Raw genomic sequence first — 24,879 nt, 5'->3', positions numbered from 1 at the left:
AATATTCCACCTAAACAGTCCTACGTAATTCGTCCGCGTCACCATGTTTATATACTTAGAGTAACTAGTTAATTTATATATATATATATATATATATATATATATATATATATATATATAGTTAAGTAACCAATAAATGAGAATAAGTAACTGAATAAAAATACTAAACCAATATCTACAAAACTAATACCAGAATTTACATCGCGTATCGGAGAAGATTTTAGTATATAAAATTATTATATATTATATATGTAGGTTTTCTTGTGTAGATTTGTGATAAAAACAATATATAATGCTTCATTAAATATATTTATTAACATGTAGATACGATTATATTGAAGAATACATTTAATATAATAATTATAATATAATTTTAAGCTACGCAATAAACAAACTAATCCGGTCGCTTATAAAATGCTATTCTGTAAGAACTAACTTCATTACTCACAGGTGAAATATTGACAACCGACTTATGGTGATATACTATTTTGATGCGTGTTTTCTTGAAATGTTATAATTATTATGGTCAATATCGCATATCACTATCTGACATTACGACCGTTTTCAGCGATGACTTTTATGTTTGTTCTTATAGAATAAGGTCTAACTAATTCGTGATCAAATGAACGATGTAACTTTGAAGCGGTGAAGTATTTATTTACTAACGAATAGTATCATTAAAAACAATATAATTATTTTTATAAATATTATAATTTTGCGTTAAATTTAATTTTTATTATATAATTAAAAAAAAATCACAAAATAAAGCTTTACGTCTGAAAACGTGTCTGCTTTGCACTTGTGCTAACTGGTAGACAGATAGAGGAATCTAAAATTAATTCTCTTAGCGACCGGACTTATATAATTGTAATACTAATCACTACCTGTTTTTAAAACACTTATATATATTACATAAACACTTTAAAGTTTATTGATGCAGCACAGCAGTATATATATAAAAAATGCTTTTTATTTATTTATTTCTAAATGCCTAAAATATATTTTAATCCACAGGCCTTAATAATTTTATAGTTAAATATTGATTATAGTTAAGTTATAACGAGAGCAATATATATTTTATTTAATATGTTATATGTATCAAAGGGTCCTGTCACATATATTATAATTTCTCGCGTGACAGTTACAATTGTACAGAGCATGCCGCTTAGCGTAACACTGTCATGAAACTACAAAACAAAAATCGTTCATGACAAGAATACAATTGAAACCTTTTATCTAAAATTTAAAAAAATAGTTAAAGTAAAAACAGTTAACTATTTGACATTATAACAAAGATTTCAAAAATACTTAACTGACCATTACAATGTTTACATCTCATTATATATGTATGTAGATCGATCGAAAATGTAATAACTTGAGTATTTCATTCTATATATTCAGTTTTCGCTTATATTTTTAACATAATATGTATTTTTTTTTTGTTTTCGATCGAATGCAATAAAAATTGTACTACTTTTAAGCGATTTTTAATATGTAATTTAAAAAAAATATTATACGTTAAAATATATTTGTGCTTTGCGTTTAACGAACGAAATAACTTATCTATATTATATTAAAATTTAATAATTATAGACACGTATTATCAATGATACATATTTTTTTAATTCAAAGCACATAAACACACTACATAATAAACGTTTATTTTGTTTATAATGATTATGTAATTACTTATTCATTTTACCTTTGTAATGAAAGCATTTCTTGCATATAGCGTCAGCTCTATCCTTAATAGATTGCGTCGAAACTGCCTTATCAGCTTCTGGCTTCTGTTCCTCCGATTCGAACGGTCCTTCGCTAAATTGCTGTATTAGTTTCTTAATATAACTACCTGGCCCTTTAATAGTGAGTTTAGAATTAGATTCATCTTCCTCATCGACACATTTAGCATTGGCTTCATTATGATCACGAAAACTGCCTTGAAAATTTTCAAATGCCTGATTGATTCTATCGCCTATATTCAATTTCTCTTCAGCAGCGTTGAAACGTACTTGATCATCTATTTTCTTCGAACCAGTTGGTGTTATTATTATTTCATTGTTCTTCATATCGACCGATACAGTTGCATCATCTAACTTCAAGTCTGATAGTGATACATCAATGGACTTTGATCTGAACTGTCTGGATGGCGTTGCAGGTACTTGTAGTTGGTTCATGTCTATATTGCTATCATGTTTGATCGTCGTAGTAGACGTAGCTGGCGATGTTGATACGGAGGATCTTTCGCCGGGGCTAGATCCTGAAAGAAGTATTCATGAATATTTTAATTTATTTTTCATCTGAATTTAATTTTGGAAGCATTTATAATATGAGCTGTTACTAGCGCTTATAAGATTAACCGTCACCGTTTAATTTAAATTTATTACCTCAATATTTTGCTCCAATGGGTTCACTTTTCGGTCCTAAAATAAACCAATCAAATTAAAAGCTAATACTACAAGAGACAATGAATATCTACAAAACAATCACAATGAAACGAAACGAAAAATAGAATGAATTCAAATAATAAATAGCGCATACAATCCAACAAAATGTATAAGGAATCTGGAATGTTAATACGACTGTACTAGTTAAGGATACTACCAAAAACACAACAAATTAAATATTGGAACAGACTAGCGAAAGTAACACAGTTATATGGTAATGTAAAAATATTTCGTAAATCTTGTTCAAGGTCTGTTCTTCACGATGCTGATCCATTACGAATCAGGGGGTGTGTCAGAATTTCAACTAATACACAGATTTACTGACGATGTTCTCCTTCACCAACGAACAGGATATGAAGCTAAAGATCATAGATCCACGTAACCACAATATCTCAATATCTTTAATAACCACATAAAGCTTTCAAACAATACTTATGAACTACATATCAAGTTTCCCATTTACCATTAGAAGCGTCATCTCTCTCCTCCTCCGAGCACTGAGGAAGCGACTGCTCCACCATAAGACCCTGCACCATGTCCATATAGGAATCCAGAGAAAACTTCTTCCCGCACATACGTATACCGCGGACACGTCTACGCATTTCTATGAGAAAGTTAGTATAGCTCTTTTAGTATAGGTTAGTATTTGTCGCTATATATACATATATAGATTCAAAAGTCGTTTTACAATAATGAAGTGTGAGTATATATTAAGGAGATTAATGGGCAGCTTATGTATCATTCCTGACTATGTAAACCATGTCTTATATCGTCAACCGTTACCAAATGATTGATGATAATATGAATTCAATGCAATCATATTGCCATGTGACTAGACACTCTATACAATACAAACAAAGTATTTAGCAGTAGAATAAGAGGTGTAGTGGCTGTATTGAGGGATGTAATAAGGACAGTAGTAGTGACTGTAGTAGGGGTTGTAGTAGATGTAGAAGTGATGGTATAAGATGATACTTAACCAGTTTAGTTTGAATGCAAAACCCTTACCACCATATATAATGAAATCATCAACCACAAAATAAGCAAAAATATTCTAAATGTGTATCATACGCATCTTACCAGGGCTGTCTTTTGGTTCCATTTTCAACTGAGCAAAAGTCTGCGCGCAAGATGAAAGCACTTGCTCATAATCACAGATAGCAACGTGAGTGCCATTAACGATTTTTGGGCTCATTGGGCTGTTGGCGAGGAGGAGGCTCGTTCCAAAAGTTGCGTTCAGGTCACGAGTTTCTGAAAAAGTAACGTAAGTAAGAAGTAAAGTAAGTATGAAGTAAAGTAAGTAAGAAGTTAAAAAATAAAAAGTAAAAGTAAAGTAACAGCCTGTGAATGTCCCACTGCTGAGCTAAGGCCTCTTCTCCTTTTTTTAAGGAGAAGGTTTGGAGCTTATTCCACCACGCTGCTCCATCGCGGTTTGGTGGAAAACACATGTATAGAATTTTAGTGAAATTAGACACATGCAGGTTTCCTCGCGATGTTTTCCTTCACCGTCAAGCACGAGATGAATTATAAACACAAATGAACACATGGAAATTCATTGGTGCTTATCCGGGTTTGAACCCACGATCGTCGGTTAAGATTCACGCGTCCATCTCAGCTTGTTTTAAGTTTTAAAATATATTTTAAAAATAACCATATTATTCAATACAAGATTATAGTCGATTATAAAGAAAATAGCGTAAGAATTTGATCGTCCTGGATTTCATTTTCTAAATAGTTTATTATGTGAAGATAAATTTAACGAAAAAATTTAATGTTTTTTGGTATACATTCTAAAAGTAAGTAGTAAATATATTTCTGATCACAATGATTTAAATTGTCATGCTGTAATACGTGGTCGAAATCGGTCAGGAGAACATCATCAAATATGGAGAACAAAATTTTGACTAATTTCCACGCTTCAGTCATTTTTATTTGATTTTGTTTAATTAAATTGCTAAATCTTTCGCTAGAATTTCAATAAAAGTTTAATATAAGTTGCAAATTAAAAAATAATCGAATAAAAATACCTTTCAATGAGATCCTGGGCTTTTTCTGTATAACAATATTTCCATTTTCAGAACCAAACATGTCCACCAATATTTCTGAAGCGACTTTCTTTATTTCGTTCCAGTCATCTGCAAACAGAAAATAGACAATTTGAATATCGTTGATAATGCGAGTGTGATCAATGTCAAATGTTCCATATGACTCGAGTTTGATTTTTATTAATTATTACTTTGATTCGCGACTCCACCGGCGTGTAACGGGGAGGGTAGGTAGTTTTGAAATAGTTGAAACGTCCTTGAGATTAAAGTTTGCTTTGTACCGAATTTCATCAAAATCAGTTCAGTGGTATAGCCGTGAAACAAACAAACATACAAAATGAATAGCATATCATCTAAGATGGTCTGTGTTTTTGATTGATACCAGCCGCTAAAGTTGCTCAAATACTCAAGCGCCGCAAATATTCACTTTTATCCAACGAATATGAATTTGCGTGGCTGGGTTTTGAAACATTAGGTCTGTGGTCGTCTGATACTAAAAAAAATATAAAAGATCTCTCTAAGGAACTGGTCCACACTACCGGTAGCCCAAGAGCCTGCACTTATTTAGCCCAAAGACTGAGTAGCGGTGGAAAGAAGCAATAGTGCCAGCATCTTGGGCACAATACCACAAGACCATCTTTTAGACGACGTGTTTTTTCTATAAATTTGTAATTCGTATTTTGTTTTTGTTTTAGTTATATAATATATTCATGAAATTTTTATTATAAATTTTAACTAATGTTTTATAAAATTCTTACCAAGTATGTCTTGATTGGTAGTTCTTTGAGACGTAACAGTGAATCGTATAACATACACGCCCTTGAAGCAAGCAGGTACTGCATGGATGTAGCCTCGAGCGTTAAGCCTTTTAAGCAGGCGTTCGGTGAGAGTATTGTCACCCTTGAGACGGAAGGCCACCATTCCTGTATATAACAAATTAAAACGCATTCAATTCAGTACACGTGACAGATATAAAACCTCCTTATATAAAATCCTTTGTTTCAAATATTCAATATTTGCTTTGCACTTGAAAAAATTACTTAAAATTCTTACCCTTATTAGGATCTAATAGTAAAGTTTACTTCTAAACGTGAAATCGACGTCCGATTCTAACATTTAGAGATATTACATTTTTTTTATTCGAAATGTTTCTTCATTAGGGTTTTTTATCATACCATTTCAATAAAAATTCGTATGATTAACAGCTTACCCAAATTTCTCGGCTGTGGTATGTCGAAACGCTGATCTGCAAGAACTAATGCTTCAAACTTCTGAGCTAAGCGCACGCTCTGAAAGTGAAGATATATACATGACGACATTTCCTTTACCCTAAAGTTCAAACACAGATCTATTTTGGTTAAATATTAAAAATCGAGATTATTTATTTATTAACATTAATGTACCCTTTTTTATCGCTAGAAAAACGCGTTAGGCGTTTCCCCCACGGTAACAGTGGGGGGGTATGAGTGCACCCCGAGCATCGGAATACCCACTAAAAAAACCAGCAGTACCCTTTCCGTCTTAGCGAGGAGCACCACGGGCTCGCTTTCGCATGCTACCGTGACGCTCTGACGGAACATTAATGTACACTAATCTAACCTCAATGTGCATCATTGTCTTATACTTAGAAACCATAAGCTTTTTAGGCATTTATAAACATTTGTATTTATCTGTAGCAGTATTCACACTACTATATGGTAGATCAAAAGTTATAACAATACGGTAACATTTGAGAAACATTTTAACATATGTAAATTAATTATCATACCTCACGAATATGTTTCTGCAAACCAACAACACCATAATTTCTCAACACGAACCAAAGTTTCAAAGCCCGGAAACGGCGGCTCAGAGGTATTTGCCAGTGCTGAAATAAGATGAAAAATAAATAAGTTAGACAAGATAAAAAGTACAGTTGAAGAAACTGATCGTAATTTTCATCTATGATCATATTCCTCAACACAATTTGAAATGTTAGTGAAATGTACCCAAATCACCAAGAAATGATTTAAACTTGTAACTATCGTATTGATAGTTTCAACAAGACCAATATTTTTCTTGTTAAATAGACAAATGTGTTTAATAACTAATCTTATCAAATTGCTTAGCTATTTATTTTATTAAGCCTGTTACACATCTGTCCTTCACGAAGGTTATGTAGAATGAAGAAGACATGAAGAAGATTAATCTTTACATTCGAGATATTTACTATCATTAACAATCACTACCGCCACTACATAATGTCTTCCTGATCAACTTTGGCCTCATAATCTGATGGGTCGGCAATCCGTCACGACCGGAAAGACTTCAGGTGCTGGACTCCGGGCTGCTACTGAGATTTTTCGATGGAAAAACGCTAAAACTTTATTGCCCCGACAGGACCTCGGGGTCTGCTACCTTATACCTACCCACTAGAACAACGAGGGTATCGAAACACCACCACCATATATTAAGCTACCTTCACCAAAATCAATTAGACGACAATACACCCTCCACCTATAATTAAAAAACATACAAGGAACTCCTTTTTGTCTGGATTTTCTAACTGTATATTCTCCGTGGATCCGTCAGATATCTTGTCGTATCCGTGCAATTTTGTTTCTTCATCACTCTCATCATAAAGATCACCACTGGGTGGGTAGCCTTCATCACTATTTGATACACTACCATTATGTTTTCTGTTGTCTGCTGTATCATCGTTTCTTTCTAAGTCAATTTTATTTCTCGTATTTGAACCTTGAGATCCGACCTATTATATATTTGGAAGTAATATAATATTAATTTGTAACTATTTTTGATTTATTATGTGTTCATTTCTTAAAATTTACTTACCATATAATCGATTGCTTTGCCTGCGAACAAAATAAATCTACTTATAAATATGACACAAAATCCTTGTAATTTACTTATGAGCAGACTAAATCTTGCATATACGTTAGGCTTAAGTTATTAACCTATATTTTCAATGTAAATGTGATAACTAAATAAATACCAGCCTAGGTATCTTGTATATAAAGTTTACTATCTTGATATAAAGTAATTAATAAAAAAATATTTGTAAGATATTGTCGTATCGCTATTTTTATATATCATGGCTAACCGAACATAAAAAAATCATCATATGCTAGCTGGAAATGAACATATACAGCCACATAAAATACCAAACTATAAACCGATAAAAATTTACAACAAAGGCCCGGAAAATACCTCTATGGAGCCTACAAGACAACATTCGATAAAATTCGAAATTTAAATAAATAATATGAATAATTTTAAATATTTACCAGAATTCTCGTGTCGTAGATAAATTGGGTTTACGTTGAACGTTCTGTGCAATGCAGTGCTGTCTTTAACCCTGAAATTTTCATCATCGTCATTATAATAAAATAATATATATTTACATTGATATTAATTTATTCTTTCCCAGTATTAATGGTAACACAGAACAATTTGAAGACATTTTGGTATGGCTTACATTTGTAAGCATTTTTATACGTAATTTTGGTAACCATTAAATGAAAATATGATAATGAGAAACTCCTTAACCAACGACTGCCACTTGGGCATATCTCAACGGAAGCTACCCAACTGAGTTATATACATTTATAGTGCATAAGGGTGTATGGCAACACAGGTGCATTCTCTGTTCACTCACTTTCATAATCAGATAGAACAGTGGTCACACGACCAATACTATAATATATATATATATATTATATAATATATATATATATAAAATATATTATACTATAAAAAAATGGTAAATATTTCTTACAACGCCAATGTCTATTGAAGGTGGTGCCTGCTAACATAGGGGCCTACCCTATTACCTTATCATTACCCTACCCTACCACCTTATCATTCTTCCTACCTATTATAATTATAAATATATAAACAAATTAATCATTCAGAGTACCAGGCATTCAGTAAATATGAAGAGCTCTATCCTTAATTTCCATTAGCGCTTAAATATTCCAACTGGGGTTTCGGTTATTCAAACATAATATCATTAACAGTTACATAGATGTTTCCTAATCCTATTATTTTCTTGTGGTCAAACTTGTCACGAATAACTGGTTAAAACTGGATTATTTTATAAAAGACACGAAAAAGGTTGTTATATATTTTTATTTATTTATTTCATTAGTGATTATAATTCATAATGTGCTCGATATTCAAGGAAAAATCATGGGGATTGCATGGAAGCAATAAGAAGGCCTATCTTCCTTGAAGTCCAGACGTCTCTATCGTGTAGCTTGCACATATGTAGATTATAAATTAATTTCTATTGGAGTGTCTACCGTTATAAATCGGTTAGCAGATGTCATCAAGGATTTTTCACCATCATAGATATTTCTTCTTTCATTAAACCTTAAAATGTATGTGATAACTATCAAAAAAGGAGATGAAGTGAAAAATTGAAAATAGAACTTACCACATGGCGGTACAATCGAAATTCACCATGAGCCATTTCGAAGGATTGAACGCGAAAGAGTCTGCCAAATCCACACCGTCCAACCAGTGTCTTAAATAAAATTAAAAAAAAAAACACTGTGAGCTAGTTCAACAGTAATTTCCAAAATAACTTTTTAAAAACAGCTCAAGGCATGTATATATATCAGATTTTATAACCAAAAATTTTATTCATTAGTTTTATTAAAAACTCGTAACACTTTTTCACCTGTATTCCGGGCAGATGAAGCAGCTGCCAGCATATGCAGCATCCACATGCAACCATGCAGAATGCTTCTCACAGACCTCGCCTATCTCCCGAAGGTTGTCGAACGCAACTGAACCAGTGGTGCCTAAAGTTGCGCAAACCTGCAAGTTTGTAAGATTATTAAGGTGTAGTGTTTCAATAACAAAGAGATAATCGCTCCGAAGCCAAGGGTATGGTAATGATAAAGGATCCAACACCCTCACAATACATGATGCAAGGGAATCCTCCTTGATTGCGACTTAATACAAAACTATACAGATGATAAAAATGTGTTGCGTTAGAATTCGTATTACATGAGGTCCCATTGGTCTACCGGTATAAGACAGCAGATCCTGGGAATAATAATCAGTTAATTCGGGCCGGTGAAATGTTATTGGGTTTCCTCCCAATAAAACGAACATCATAATTAGCATAATTATTATATAAATGAAATATAGTTAACTATGTGAGTTAATAGTTATATAAGAGTAACTACTGACTTACTTCAATTACTGAAAATCTACATTTCGAACCGGTGGTAGATTTACGTTCAATTTAAGCTTTTAAAAGTATATATTTTATGGTCATTTTGAATTAATTTCGTTATGGATTTAAACGTGTAATTAATCCCCTAAATCCGTGGTATCTTATTAATGCCATCTTCCTACAATTCAAGGACACATAGATTAAACTAGTACATCACCATAAGTCGATTGTCAACATTTCACGGGTGAGTAATGAAGTGAGTGTACAGAATAGCGCTACTGTTTATCGACTATTGTTGTGATCGAGACGTCGTTACCATATGTATTGACCGCTGTCGCTGTGTTTGGCGTTGAAACATCGAGTATGGTGGTAGATTAACGATTGAGTGGGTGCTAGTTATCAAATGTTTTTCTTTAATTGCACAATTTATGCAAAGTAAATTTAAATGGCAAGAATTATTGAAGTGAATACTTCTTTAGGCGCGTTGCGCTTGTTTATCGTAGGGGATAGACTCGTGGCTTCGCGTCACAGATATGTTAATGTTAATATAATTAAATCGTTGAAAGTACAAATAATATAAGTGTATTTTAACAATTATTTATATAAATTAAACTGTTTTAAAATTAATATTTTGTACCGAATTTGCGACAGTGTATTTTGATTAATAAAAAGCTATAAAATAAAAAGGGATAGAATTATTATTGATCCGGAAATTCGACAAATACATTAAACAGTTTCAAGTTTTCACGTCTATCAGCAGTCCCCATGACTGCCTGTGCCTATTGTAATATCATCTGCTTGTTAACTAAAGATATAATGAAGATCAAGTGTTACCATTACAAAAAAATTGGAAAAAAAAGTCAAAATTACAAATTCATACATGTTTTCCTCTAATTAATGATTATTAAAACTGAATGTCATATGCTTTTAAGATATTATTGAAGGACATGTTTTTCTTAATTTACTATATATAGGCAAAGGCACACTGGCAAATGGGTCACCTGGGCGATAGTATATGTGTAAGTTGTTTTTTTTTTTTATAGAATAGGAAGGCGGACGAGCGTATGGGCCACCTGATGGTAAGTGGTCACCAAACGCCCTTAGACATTGGCATTGTAAGAAATGGCAACCATCGCTTACATAGCCAATGCGCCACCAACCTTGGGAACTAAGATTTTATATCCCTTGTGCCTGTAATTACACTGGCTCACTCACCCTTCAAACCGGAACACAACAATATCAAGTATTGCTGTTTTGCAGTAGAATATCTGATAAGTGGTTGGTACCTACCCAGACGAGCTTGCACAAAGCCCTACCACCGTAACCGGGCTTGCAAAAAGCTAACAACAAGTAAATACAATAATAATAATAATAATGTCCCCCAGACCGATTTCGGCTACGGCGGCCAATCTCAAGAGAGATTAGCCAACTGCGCAGGAGATATTATAGTGCACAAGTGTGTGCGCAAACACAGGTGCACTCTCTCTTCCCTCATTCTCAAAGTCCGATGGAACGGCAATCCGACACGACCGGAAATAGTTCAGGCGCAGGACTAACGGCTTTACGTGCTTTCCGAGGCACGGGAGTGTACACACTTTCTGACTTCGGGCTGCTACTAAGAATTTTCGACAGAAAAACCCACTAACTTTTTATTGGCCTGACCTGGGAATTGAACCCAAGACCTCCGAGTCTGCGACCTTACATCAAGCCACTAGACCAACGAGGCAGACAAATAATACAATAATAATTAAATGATGAAAAGAATTTATTCGTCTATCAAGATAATTATTATATATTTAATTAGTGAACGTATTGTTATATATAATAAAATAATTCTAAAACTTTATATCTGTAAGTGTAAGTCGAGATGGCCCAGTGCTAAGAACGCGTGAATCTTAACCGATGAACGTGGGTTCAAACCCGGGCAAGCACCTCTGAATTTTTATGTGCTTAATTTCTGTTTATAATTCATCTCGTGCTTTTCGGTGAAGGAAAACATCGTAAGGAAACCTGCATGTGTCTAATTTCATCGAAATTCTGCCACATGTGTATTCCACCAACCCGCATTGGAGCAGGTGGAATAATCTCCAAAACCTTCAACCTTCTCCTCAAAAAGGTATAAGAGGCCTTAGCCCAGCTGTGGGACATTTACAGGCTGTTACTTACTTATATCTGTATTCAAAGATGTAGCTAAATACGGCACAAGGCTGATAACGAGAATAATTTAATGTAATAGGTACATCCAGTCACCTTATATCCGATTAGTCCAAAGATTGTCTGCTTAGTACATACTTAAATGAACAGCATCTTCAAAAGCGATCGTGCAAGCAATTATCGAGTAATGAAGTTTCGTATCACGAAAACGATGTGCAATTTTCGATATTTTTTTAAATAAAGAACATTGATTGTGTTTTTTTTTTAATTTAAAAAAAGGTTTTATGCAAGTATTACAATAATCGAATTATACATTCTAAGTTTGAAAATTAATAAAATAATAATACAATTGTTAATTTGAGTGGTTTACTGTCATAAATTAAATTTTAACTATTTCTTTTTATATTTTTACTGTTGTTCTAAATTACGATATTTAATAATAAATAAATAATAATTAAAAAAATATATACCTGTACAAAGTTAAAAAGCAAAACCCTTACTTAACACAAAAATTGAGAGAAATAATACAAGAATTGCTCATTTCATATTTTAAAATAGTTATAACTATTTTAATGAAAGTTTTTATTCATAACTGTTCCCTATTAAGAATTTATACAAGTATACTTCATGGTACATTTAGCGTAATGTAAGCCCTAACTTATCTAATTATTAATGAATTGTTCAGGAATCGCTGACTGATATTCCAATTAAAATAGGTATTAAGATAAAACTGCAAAATAAAATTGTGCACATGTCTTTTGGGTGTAAATGAAAATTTATTATTATTATTACTTTGCAATTAATTTTAATATCGCTAATACTTTCACGGTCATTTATCATGTAACTTATTTCAATTACTTTACTTTACGACTTGACTTAATTTTACGTTTATAAATCTAAAAATATTTCTAGAACAACTATTAAAATCATTTGAATAAACATTTCCCTAAGGTTTCATTAAAAAATAATAACAGTAATTTCAATCTCTATTGTATTTTTAAACATCTGCGTCGTATACGCTTTGGGACCAATTTGTTCAAGATTATTAACAAGTACCGAGGGAGATTTGTCGTCGACTTGACGTTTTATAGAATACTAAATATATTTCCAATTAAGTAATTTTAAGCGTAAGTAATTAATTGAAAATATACAATAATATAAAAAAATGGTATAAATGATTCTCATGAGAATTGATGTGTAAACATGCAAGTGCATATACCGATCTCACGCACGCATTGACGCACTTACAATAACAAATCTTATGTTGACGTAATCTGACGCTGGAAATCTCACATTGATGTCACTTAACGCTCAAAATCATACGCTTACTCGTCTGACGCTCGAAGTCTCAGTTAGCCTAGGGGCCAACTACGATACGATCCGACAGAGTTCAGGACGGCTTTACGTGCTTTCCGAGGCACGAGAGTGAATACATTTCGAAATAAAAAAAATACTTAAGCTTAAGTAGCTCACTGGAGTTAAACTGTGATTTACTTGACAGAACTGCTATCTTTTTACTGGCCCAAATTGGGGATTGAATCCTGGGTCTCTGTATCTGTAGCTTTTATAGCTAGATAACCATTAGACCAACGAAACAGTTAAGAGTAACATATTACTTACCCAGAATGGCACTAATCCCTTGGCCTTATCATTGAGGATAGCTTCTTCAAGCTTCGCGCCACGCATACACTGATGTTCATCAGATTCGATGTAGCGCATCCTTACCAGACCTGAACAAAATAGTTTTCTTAACCACACTCATATTATATAAATTAGCTAAGTAGACCAACTTATCTGCTTCAATTATAACTTAAAAAGCCGAGATGGCCCAGTGGTTAGAATGCATGAACCTTAACCGATGATCGTAGGTTCAAGCCCGGGCAAGCACCACTGAATTTTCATGTGCTTAATTTGTGTAAAAGGAGAAGAGGCCTTAGCCGCATTATTTAAAAAAAGTTAATGAAGAAATCGTGTGAAAACCTGCATGTTTCAAATAAAATACTGTTACACGTGTAATCGGTTGTTTATTGAAGCTGTTGAAATGAATTCAAAGCCATTATGCCTTATGAGATTAGAAGACTTTGTCAAATAATGCTAGGAATTACGGATTCTTATATACAATTAATACGATGAGGACCCGCTGTATATGAGACACTACTTTGCGATAACCATTGCTTTCGCACTATTGTTTGTCTGTCTGTATGACATAGCTTAGTATTTAGCTACTAAGACAGCTATACTTACCAATTAAACCAGCCTTTTCAACCGAAGAATGGGCTTGATCGGAACAGTAACATATCAGATGTCCCAGCAGCTCTGACGATTGCAAGTCAGAATTCAGGTTCGCCAGCTCCATGAGGGCTCGAGTTCGTGCAGCCAGCAAGCTGACCAGCGTTGCTTCGCTCGCCGTTGTCTATCAGACCGAGTTATATAAGAATATTGGACCTCGAAATAGATGAATCGCATGTATTAAGTGTGTATGATTATGTATTTTAAGACTGTTAATATTTATAATTTAAAGTTGTTTGTTAAAAATTAGTAATTTAAACAGTTGTTGATTTGATTATTTCATTTTCTTGGTAAAAGTGTACGGTATTATTGTTGTTGATTTAACTAAAAACTAAGATTATAAAAGCTCATGGCAGCAATGGATTGCAGCCTTCGTGATTTAATGTGAAGTACGTGAATTTTCATGTGCTTCATTCGTGTATAATTCGATGGCAGGAAAGTATATACGGACATCTACATAATAGCAATTTTTCAGGAGAGCACATTAAGTAAAAAATAATTACCATTTCTACATTTATGTATTAATTAACTTGAAATTTTTCATGATGATTTAAAATAACATTTTTTATTTATTGTATAACGGGTTTTATCACTATTTTGGTTTTTTTTCTGAAATAATGTAGCTGTATTTTTTTACTTTGTAAAAGCCTCAACGTAAAAGAAGACATCTGCCTGATATCCGTTTATTCGTTGTAATCAAAATAGAGCTCATTCTCATTCTCAAGCTCATTAATTAAAATATTTAATAAATTAAGGTAACAACCTCCAGACTTCTTTTTTAAGGATATTTAAAGAAATCTAAGTGACATAAAAACAGTATTTAACATTTTTAGACTAAAATTTTGTAGTCTTCATTTACTTTGCATATAACATTTCACATAGCTTCATCTACGTCTCTCAGTTAAACTCATTTAATATCCTAAACCACACTTTTGGTTTTTTTTTAATAATAATGCATATGCAATAATACCGTTTTATTTATTATTCGTTCATAATAATTTTATATTTTTGTTTATGGACAAAAAAATCAAAACTATTTTTAAGTAAATTATACTTTAGATTAACTATCAAAGAAAATCATTTTTTTATTAATTAATATAAATAAAGTATCATGCTTACATACAGATAAAAAAATGAATATCACTGTTTCTTAAAAGTATAATCACCCTTGAAATTTACAGAATATCAGGCTATTTTTAATCACTCAGTTAAGTGTTTTATTGGTAACGAGCTGTGCCCGAGGTTCCACCCGTGTATAACTTAAAGAAATCACTAAAAGCGGACTTATAGTATTTTAGTAATAACAACATTTTTAGTTTAATTTTCGTTTGATATTATTATTTATTGGCTTTCGCCGCATCCCGATCTAGATAGGGCATACAATTGGCCATGAGAAAAACTGAATTCCTTTAAATCTATTCCGATATATTTTAATATCGGTCTCTGTGCTTTATTTATTATGACTGCAAACGATACCTTCATAAGAAATTGTATCCTTTTAATACATAAAGGTAAATCTGTATTTAAAAAATAAGTACTTATGATTAACTAACTTTTAAAAAACGAGTTATTATAAATTTAACAAAACGATGAGAAGAAAATCTACGCAAATAATGGATTATTTTAGAACTAATTTATTACCATAAAAAAGGTTTATAGAATTTTTTTTTTATAGAATAAAAAAGCGGACGAGCATATGGGCCAACTGATGGTAAGTGGTCATCAACGCCCTTAGACATTGGCATTCTAAGAAATGTCAACCATCGCTTTCATAGCCAATGCGCCACCAACCTTGGGAACTAAGATTTTATGTCCCTTGTGCCTGTAATTACACTGGCTCACTCACCCTTCAAACCGGAACACAACAATATCAAGTACTGCTGTTTTGCGGTAGAATATCTGATGAGTGGGTGGTACCTACCCAGACGAGCTTGCACAAAGCCCTACCACAAGTAAATTATTTATATTAAGTCATTCTTAAATAATACACATTTGATATCGTGGACGCTTTTTTTATCTTTTAAGAAAAACAATTCTGGCATACGTGATTGTTGCTTAACTTTCACCGTTTACGCAGCGCACGCAACGGAATCTCTCAAAAAGACTTTATTTTCCCCGTTTCTGCAACATTTTTTATTGATGCTTAGCTCCTATTGGTTGTAGCTTGATGTTAAATATAACAGCTTATAGTCTTCTTTGATAAATGGGCTATTCAACGCTGACATAATTTTTAATTTGAACCGGAATTTCTTGAGATTAACGCGTTAAACTAAACAAACTCTTTAGCTTAACTAAACAATTATTTTCACTTTCAAACTACTTCTAATGGAAAAAAGAGATCAAAATGTTAACGATGAGGTGCGAATAAACTGAGTTATGATTATTTTAATTTTGCGTCGTCTGCTGCTGTTGATTCTCCTACGCTACTGTGTTTGATATTTTTGTAAAAATCATGGTAGGTATCTTAATAGAAACTAATATTGTAAGATACATAAATGTAGAGTGCTATAAACCCACCTATGCGCAAGAGTGTGATAAGTGACAGATGTCTTTGTTTGCGGTTCAATCATCTTTGGATACACAACATTTTGGCGTTTTTTCAAAATTCGAGTGTAGATGTATTCATTTACGTACCAGATAATTGTAATTACTTAGAAAAATTAAAAAAAATTAATACAGACTTGTAGATAAGGTTAATATAAGCTTATTTTCGTAAAAAAATGCATTTTCACAAAAATGCAGATGTCCTTATCTACTTTGCTGCCATCGAATTCATCTCGTGATCAGCGAAGGTAAACATCGTGAGGAAACCTGCATGTGGTGGATAAAATTCATCCATGTGCCACCTACCCGCAAAGGAGTAACGTTGTGGAGTAAGCTCCAAACCTTCTCTTAAAAAGGAGAGGAACCCTTATCCCAGCAGTGGGATATTTACAGGCTTGTACAGTGATTATCATTTTCATCAAAACTTACTTGAATCACTCCTCCTCCCGGACTATCGTTCTTCTCATTCAAGAAACACTCAGGAAGACCCAGTAGTTTGCCAAGCCAGTTCATAGCGATGGTCTCCAGTTCAGTCCCAGCCGGAGATGACGCCTAGGTTTGATGTACAAAATAACATCACATAATAAAATTGTAGATAAAGATAATAATAGTAATAAAGACTTATCATTGACAATATATATTTTTTTTTTTTTTTTTGCAACAAGTGTACACATTCTTAAAGACAATAGTATAGTGTTTTTTATTCATAGTTGAACAATTGGACATAATGATTAACCCATATGATATGTAAGCGATGGTTATCATTTCTTACAATGCCAATGTCTAAGGGCGTTGGCGTCGGCAAGCATATGCTCGTCCGCCTCGTATGCAATAAAAAAAAGAAAAGAATGATTACCAAATAAAAAAATAAAAAAATTAAATATCACTCACCAAATAAAAAAAAATAAAATTAAATTTAACTTACCCAAGTAAAACACAGAACATTTAACGCACTTGATAACATTTCTCCCATTATAGAGGGGTAGGACGTCAGCGCTGGGAAGTAAGCGTGCATGTGAGGACTTTGCCAGTGAACGATCTGATAAAAGAAATGCTTATTAATAATTAGTGTAATAACGAGTGTCAAACGTTTTTTTTTTAAATTAATAGTAAGAGAGCAGACAAAAACCGTTCTAGTTGAAATATTCAGAAGATACATAGATATATAATCCTGTGGAGCTTTCAGGCATTTTTTCTCAAGTTCGAAGTATTTCCTTCCGAACCTATGCTAAAATTTTGACAATCAATGAGCACGCACAACAGTTTTAAAGATAGATTTAATAGATAAATATAATTTACATTAAAGCTTTTAATAAAAACAGATAACAATTAAAAATAGTTACTGTACAAATCGTGACCGCGTGGAATGGTGGCAAGAATGCTAGCAGCAAATTCCGTTTGAATCGCAATAGTAATAATAAATATAATAACCACAACAGTTGTATACACCACATATAATTTATGCGTATTACCCCAGGCATAATATGATCCTCCACATCCTTAAATATATCGTCCCACTTTTCAGGCAGCTGCGGTGCTTCAGAGGGCAGCCGCTTGTGGAGATACCCTGGCTGGACTCCAGGATATACGCGGTGATCTCTGATGTTCTCGAGATAATCTGCTATGTAATCAACCATTTCTTTTGCTGCAACAAAATATTTTGAATATAGAACACGCTTACCTTTAATATATAGGTAGAAGATTCCTTGGCTACTACAACTGTATTTTTAAAAAGACGCACGCTAATTTAAAACCGCCATTTTGTTGATGGACAGAAAGGTAAAGTAATTGAATCATTAGCGCGACTTTTGTTGGATGTGTTCAAATGTGTTATTATGATTTTTAAGTGTAAATTTAGTGAGTAATTTACATCAATTTCGTGGTTTAGTGTACAATTCGTATATTTTCTCAATTCGAATTTTTATAAAATAAGTTTCACTTCTATATGATAAATATACTTTATATTAGTAATTTACAAAATATTGTCAATATTACAATGATAATTCTAATTGTGTATCTGATTACAACATTACTTTTCTTTTATATTACAGAAATCATGATCATTACATAGGATTTGATTTAAATTTACATTATTAATTTTTATTATTTTAGTCAAATTTTAAAATAGTCCCTCCCGATTCCCACCCGACGCAAAGCTGCCCATAATGCAGGCCGCATTTCCGCGTTGTATGGCAATGGACAACCTTTGTGCCAAGTGTGACCCGGAGCGACTGTCAAATCCCCTCTCTCTAAGGCGACAGCCAATTTCCCTTATTAAACTGAGGGCATCCGACCCCCAACATCCCGACGTCTCAACCGCTAGTAGCACAAATAAATAATTTTTAAATAAGGGGGATACTTCTCCCGTTTCCTCGCTGCTGCTGCTCTCTCACGCAGCCGCCCCAGCCGTCCGTGTTGTGTGGGCCAGGTGAGAGGCCGCGAAGGTATTGACACAGGTAGCATCCCATATCAAACTTCTTCCCCTTTGCCATAGGACCAGTGTCAAGCCATCCGGTCTCTTGCCATCGGAGCGACTGAGACCTGGTGGTTTCAGGACGCATGGGACATTCACCGAAACCAAGGCCCTCCGGACAATGTCGTTTAGAGCGTGGTGTCGGGGAAATCTCCCCGAGCATCGTCCGCAACTCAATGCGTGATGACCGTTGGCACCCACCATGGATCCGCAGATGCATCGGTGTGGTTGACAAACACCGCAGCCAAGGCGGAGATCCACAGCCACACGCAAAGAGTCACTGACCAGAAGAGTCCCAAAGTAGGGGGAAGGCAAAGCCTGCAACCAAGCTCCAGACTCCGCCCTCGACACCGCTCTGAGTCTGGCCAAATCCGCTCCCCCAGCCGCACTGACAAGTCGGTCGTGCTCAGACTTGTACCCCACATCGTCCCAAGAACGCTGCCTTTCTGGAAATCTAGGAAGGGGTGCATTCGGGAAGAGCGTCTCCCACTTCGCTACTCCCTCAGCAGGAAAAAGGTATAATAGTCCTGCCTCCATCGGACGATAAAATTTTAGAGACCAAACTAACAACCCCATGCGCCGATGCGAGAAAGGCAGGCAGACACACATCCCTCACTCGTCGCACACCTAGACCCCCAGACCGTACAGGCAAAGAAGCTTGGCTCCACTGGGTTTCATTCAATGACACATTCAAAATACTTTCCACCGTACACTTTAAGGAGCTATCAAAGGAAGATATATCTTGAGGGAACAACCAGACAGGAGACGTCCTTAAAAGATAGGTAATCTTTGGTACCGCAAAACACATTCTCAACAGAACCAAGGCTACATGCGCAGAGATCCCAGTGAGACGGTTCTGAGCAAGTATAAGAAGACGTCTCCCGACTTCAATAGCTTCGGAAACAGCCTCTGGAAAAATGGGTGAACCCAGAAGATTAAAGGTTTCACGAGACAGCTCCTTGAGGCCAGGTAGAATGGAAGAGAAAAGGGAGAATTTATTAAAGGGGCCGGCTCCACATTGAAAAAACTCGCACTTATCCGAGTTAATCTCTAACCCTAAGTCTTTAAAGAGGGGAATCAAAGTAAGGATATCTTGCCTCACGTCTTCTGGCTTTCCCCCAATAGTGCCATCATCTAGGTACCATATATTAAGAAGAGATTTTAAGGACAAGATTGCCTTATGGATTGCAAGGCTGAAAGTAAGTGGTCCAAGCGGATGCCCCTGCTGTGCACCAACTTGGGAAAGTATTAGGGAATTCTCGAAGAAGAGCTTCGAAGGGAACTGATAGACCTGTTGAAGAAATGGATAAAGAGAAGGAATTTTTCTACTGACCTCATCAAGGAGTACGTCCCTTTAATAATCATACTATAAGCTCTACTGTCCTGTAGACGCACGCGTAGATACCTTACTGTAATATTACATAGTTTATTCTCGTTATTATTAAACGCTTTGAACCCGAAAGATCCCATGTCATATGTGTCATCTCCGTGAAAAAAGAAACATTAAAATATTTTATTACAATAAAGATACATAACGCCCTGCACCGAAAAGCTTGCAAAGCCAAATACATCGCTATTTCTTTAACCGTATACAAATAAGAAAGGTGGTACAAGTATTTTGAAGCGAAGGATTTTTGAACGATAAATGGTAAATACCATTGCTGGTGAGTGGTACGTCCGCCATAGACATTGATACTGTTAGAAATACATACTCATTTTTTCTATTTAATACGCTAAGCATGAAATCAAAGTTGGTAACTACGGTAGACTCGCTCACTGTTTAAGTCATATCAAGACAGTACATTGATGTTTAACGGTAGTAAATCGATGAGAGAGAAAAACTAATATACCTTATTCGTAATATATTCTTTATATATTAAATATAGTTAGAAAGTTTCTTTATCTATATAACAGTATTGTCAAAAAAAAACGCGCGCTAATTTAAGACCGCCATTTTGTTAGTGGACAGAAACGTAAAGTATTTAATTAATTATTCGCGCGACTTGTGATTCGTTGAATGTGTTCAAATTTGTTCTTTGAATTTTTAAGAGTAATTTATATTAATTTATATGATTTGATGTTCTATTTTTAAAATATCAATTCGAGGTTTTTATAAAAATCATTTCAACTTCTAGATGCTAAATATATAATAATTATTTAATTTTGTTGGAATATTAACAATTCTATTTTGTTCTGTTTTCATTTATGTTTTAGTGTTACCAAATTAAATAAATTACATGAATTCTCTTACATGCTATTTTTGAAATTTATTTATTTTTAATTTTAATATTAACTTAAAATTAAATACATATTTTGATTGCTGTCATGTCATCGTTGTTGCGAGATATTCTAGAAGTCAACTTTCTATACTACACTGTTTATTTATCTACGAGTACATGAGCTTGCACGGATTCTTGAACGAGAAAATCTTCATGTAATTCCCATTATCTCTAAAATAGATCGAGCTTTCAATCTTGGTAGGACTTCGTGCAGGTCCTGTCTGGGTAGTTTACCGCCCATTAGATATTCTACCACCAAATAACAATACTTAGTACTTTGTTGGTCGGCTTGAGGTGTGAGTGCTCACTCACACTTAATATAAAAACGATGTTCAAAAGGAATGAAGTTGAGACGGGATCTTGGTGGTAGGTCTTACTGCAAGCTCGTCTGGGTAGGTACCATTTACTCATCAGATATTCTATCCCAAAACGTTTGTTTTGTTGTATTCCGGTTTGAAATTCTATCCCAAAACACCAGTATTAGTATCTGTTGTATTCCAGTTTGAAGGGTGAGTGAGCTAGTGTAACCACGAGCACAAGGAAAATAAAATCTTATTTACCAATGTTGATAGCACATTGGCGATGTAAGGGATCCTTAATATTTCTTACAGCACCCATATCTATGGCCAGTGGTAGCCCATTTAAGCGAACGCCTACCTATTTTATAAAGAAAACTATGCTTCCAGCAAAAAAACAGATTGCCAGGCGCAAAGTTATTTGTAATTAAATACTAAATTTGATTACGTGATTGAAATTAAGTCATTGAAATTCATAATCATTATTTCATGTCTTGTCTATAAATAAAATGTTTATAAGTCTATGGCAAATTCAATCAACTGGTACTCTACAAATCTAATTGTAGACTTACAAACGAATGGAATAATGCAGAATGCGATCTTGGTAAATCACAAAGAACGGACATAGAACCTGAAAAAAGTCTATTGATTTAAATTTTAATTACTTTTAAAAGAATTCATTTTAAATTAAATAAAAAGTATTTTTATTTGATCAACAAAAAGACGATAGACAACCCGTCTATGTATGTATATATATATATGTATGTTTCTTCTCTTTTTTTACAGAATAGTTAGGCGGACGAGCAAATGGGCCACCTGATGGTAAGTGGTCACTAACGCCCATAGACATTGGCATTTTAAGAAGTACTGCTGTTTTGCGGTAGAATATCTGATGAGTGGGTGGTACCTACCCAGACGAGCTCGCACAAATCTCTACCACCATACAAAATCTCTTCTATTGAATCTCTAGCATCATTAAGTTTTTATTTTAATGCTATATATAAATAATAAAGTACCCATACCGTGTTTCCTTAATATACATTAAAACAGTAACAGTAACAGCCTGTTAATGTCCCACTGCTGGGCTAAAGCCTCCTCTCCCTTTTTGAGGAGAAGGTTTAGAGCTTTTTAAACCACGCTGCTCTAATGCGGGTTGGTGGAATACACATGTGGCAGAATTTCAATGAAATTAGATACATGCAGGTTTCCTCACGATGTTTTCCTTCACCGTCAAGCACGAAATGAATTATAAACACAAATAAGCACATGAAAATTCAGTGGTGCTTGCCCAGGTTTGAACCCACGATCATCGGTTAAGATTCACGCGTTCTAACCACTAGGCCATCTCGACTCTATTTAAATCAAAATTCGAAATGGAGGGCCTCAAATTTCAAAGTGCCTAGGGGCCTTGGATCACTAATTCCGAGTCTGAATACGAATAAATAAAAATACTAAAGACATTTTGTCCGAACGAAGTGACTACATTGATACTTTATAGAATACAAAACAATTTATAAGTTAATATGGCTTGTATTGCTATCCCGTATGTTCAATCGTTTACTTCATCCCCTAAGCCTTTTTATGGAGGGTGTTTATTTGCGTTTATGAGATTCAATACAAATCTTTATTTGCTTCGAAACAATATTGAATTTACTTGTTAGAATCATTTATGTATTGTGATAAAAAAAAACTATTTGTCTCGTGAAATGAGCTGCTGTATTTGTTATTAATGTTAGCCTATTTCTAATATATTTATATGTTATTTTTTTATAAATTAATTTGTAAATAATAAGTTATTTCAATACAAAGTTGATTACGAGTATAAATTCACTTGATATAATGAAATTTAACTTTGTAATACATAATAAAAAGTACATATTATTTTCTTTGTAGTTTCTATTCAAAATAAATCAGATTGATGTTTTATCAAAATCTGTCGAGGTATATTAAATTTATAATTGTATAATAATAATGTCCTCCAGATAGGTTTCGGCCACGGCGGCCAATCTCAAGAGAGATTAGCCAACTACGCGGCTTTACGTGCTTTCCGAGGCACGGGAGTGTACACACTTCCAAATTCCAAACTCCAAGAAAAACCCAATAACTTTTTATTTACCCGACCTGGGAATTGTACCCAGGACCTCCAGGTCTGTGGCCTTACATCAAACCTCTAGACCAACGAGGCAGTCAAACAATAGATTACAATATAAAAACTTAGTCTAAAAAAAGTAAAAAAACATGTATTAAACCAGAAAAATAAATATCTGTATTTCAAATAACAGTTCTCTTCGATATAAGACATATTTGAAGTCTACAGGTTTTTTTTTTTTTAATATAACTTTAAATGTAATTTCTAAATAAAATTTTTGTATAAATATGCAAAGACAACACAGTTGACTGCCTGCTTGTCAACCGATTATCTTTTTTGTTTGGTAGACATTGACGAAGCTTGAGTGCTATAAAAAAAAAAAGAGTTTTGTAACATTATTTAACATCATCCATCAATTGATAGCAAACGAGATTGATAATAAAACAGGCACTATACCGTGCTGTGTGTTGCTACGCAAGATGAAAATGCTGCATATTTTGCACCGGAGGCCTAAAGTTGAGATTAGAAGTTGAGTTAAATAACACTACAGCTCAATTGCATTGCTCGCGTTATATATACATTTATTTAAATTAAAAAGAAAATTGTACATACTGAATTTCTTGTGACATATATAGATTATTATAATTTTTTATATGAAAAAAGTTGAGAAAGCATATTTAGTAGCTTTCTTAAAAGTGAAATGTAAAAAACTATTTATGTAAGGTGGGCAGGCAAACAAATCATATGATGGTAGGTTTACCTATTAGTACCGTTCGATTTGGTGGTAGAATAATAGATTTTTTTGTTTGAACTAATTCTAGCTGTTGGTCACATTGGTTTTGATAGCGTCACCAGTAATGATATTAAAGCCGGATGTTAGGAGCGAACTCAAGGGCTTAGAATACGTGCGTCCTATGGACGCCTCCTGTGAGACTGGCCATCGGCTTATGACGTGGATGTCAAGAGAATGATAATCATGGACTGCACAAAGTTCTGCAATTGCTAATTATCTAAAGGTATGTATGTAAACCGTTATACATAAAGGTATCTAGTACCAGCTAATAGACGTTTGACATTGATA

The 24,879-nt window shown here is 33.9% G+C and overlaps 1 protein-coding gene across 1 annotated transcript in view; it reads right to left on the bottom strand.

The window, feature by feature from the left end:
- Nucleotides 1-1,685: 1,685 nt before the first annotated feature.
- Nucleotides 1,686-24,879, bottom strand: part of LOC126779059 (aromatic-L-amino-acid decarboxylase) — a 32,073-nt gene continuing 8,879 nt past the window's right edge. Inside the window, exons 3-18 of the mRNA XM_050502851.1 lie at nt 18,134-18,306; nt 17,587-17,700; nt 17,091-17,213; nt 14,073-14,241; nt 13,449-13,558; nt 9,171-9,310; nt 8,925-9,014; nt 7,774-7,844; nt 7,322-7,341; nt 6,258-6,356; nt 5,700-5,778; nt 5,248-5,412; nt 4,472-4,579; nt 3,525-3,695; nt 2,908-3,048; nt 1,686-2,257 (exon numbers count right to left, since the gene is read on the bottom strand). Coding sequence (XP_050358808.1) covers nt 1,686-2,257; nt 2,908-3,048; nt 3,525-3,695; nt 4,472-4,579; nt 5,248-5,412; nt 5,700-5,778; nt 6,258-6,356; nt 7,322-7,341; nt 7,774-7,844; nt 8,925-9,014; nt 9,171-9,310; nt 13,449-13,558; nt 14,073-14,241; nt 17,091-17,213; nt 17,587-17,700; nt 18,134-18,306 — 2,345 coding nt within the window. The remainder of the gene's footprint in view (nt 2,258-2,907; nt 3,049-3,524; nt 3,696-4,471; nt 4,580-5,247; nt 5,413-5,699; nt 5,779-6,257; nt 6,357-7,321; nt 7,342-7,773; nt 7,845-8,924; nt 9,015-9,170; nt 9,311-13,448; nt 13,559-14,072; nt 14,242-17,090; nt 17,214-17,586; nt 17,701-18,133; nt 18,307-24,879) is intronic.

Source organism: Nymphalis io, chromosome 28 (assembly GCF_905147045.1).
Source record: "Nymphalis io chromosome 28, ilAglIoxx1.1, whole genome shotgun sequence".
NCBI lineage: Eukaryota > Metazoa > Arthropoda > Insecta > Lepidoptera > Nymphalidae > Nymphalis > Nymphalis io.
The sequence above is the reverse complement of the archived record's forward strand: the minus strand, read 5'-3'. Positions and strand labels throughout refer to the sequence as shown.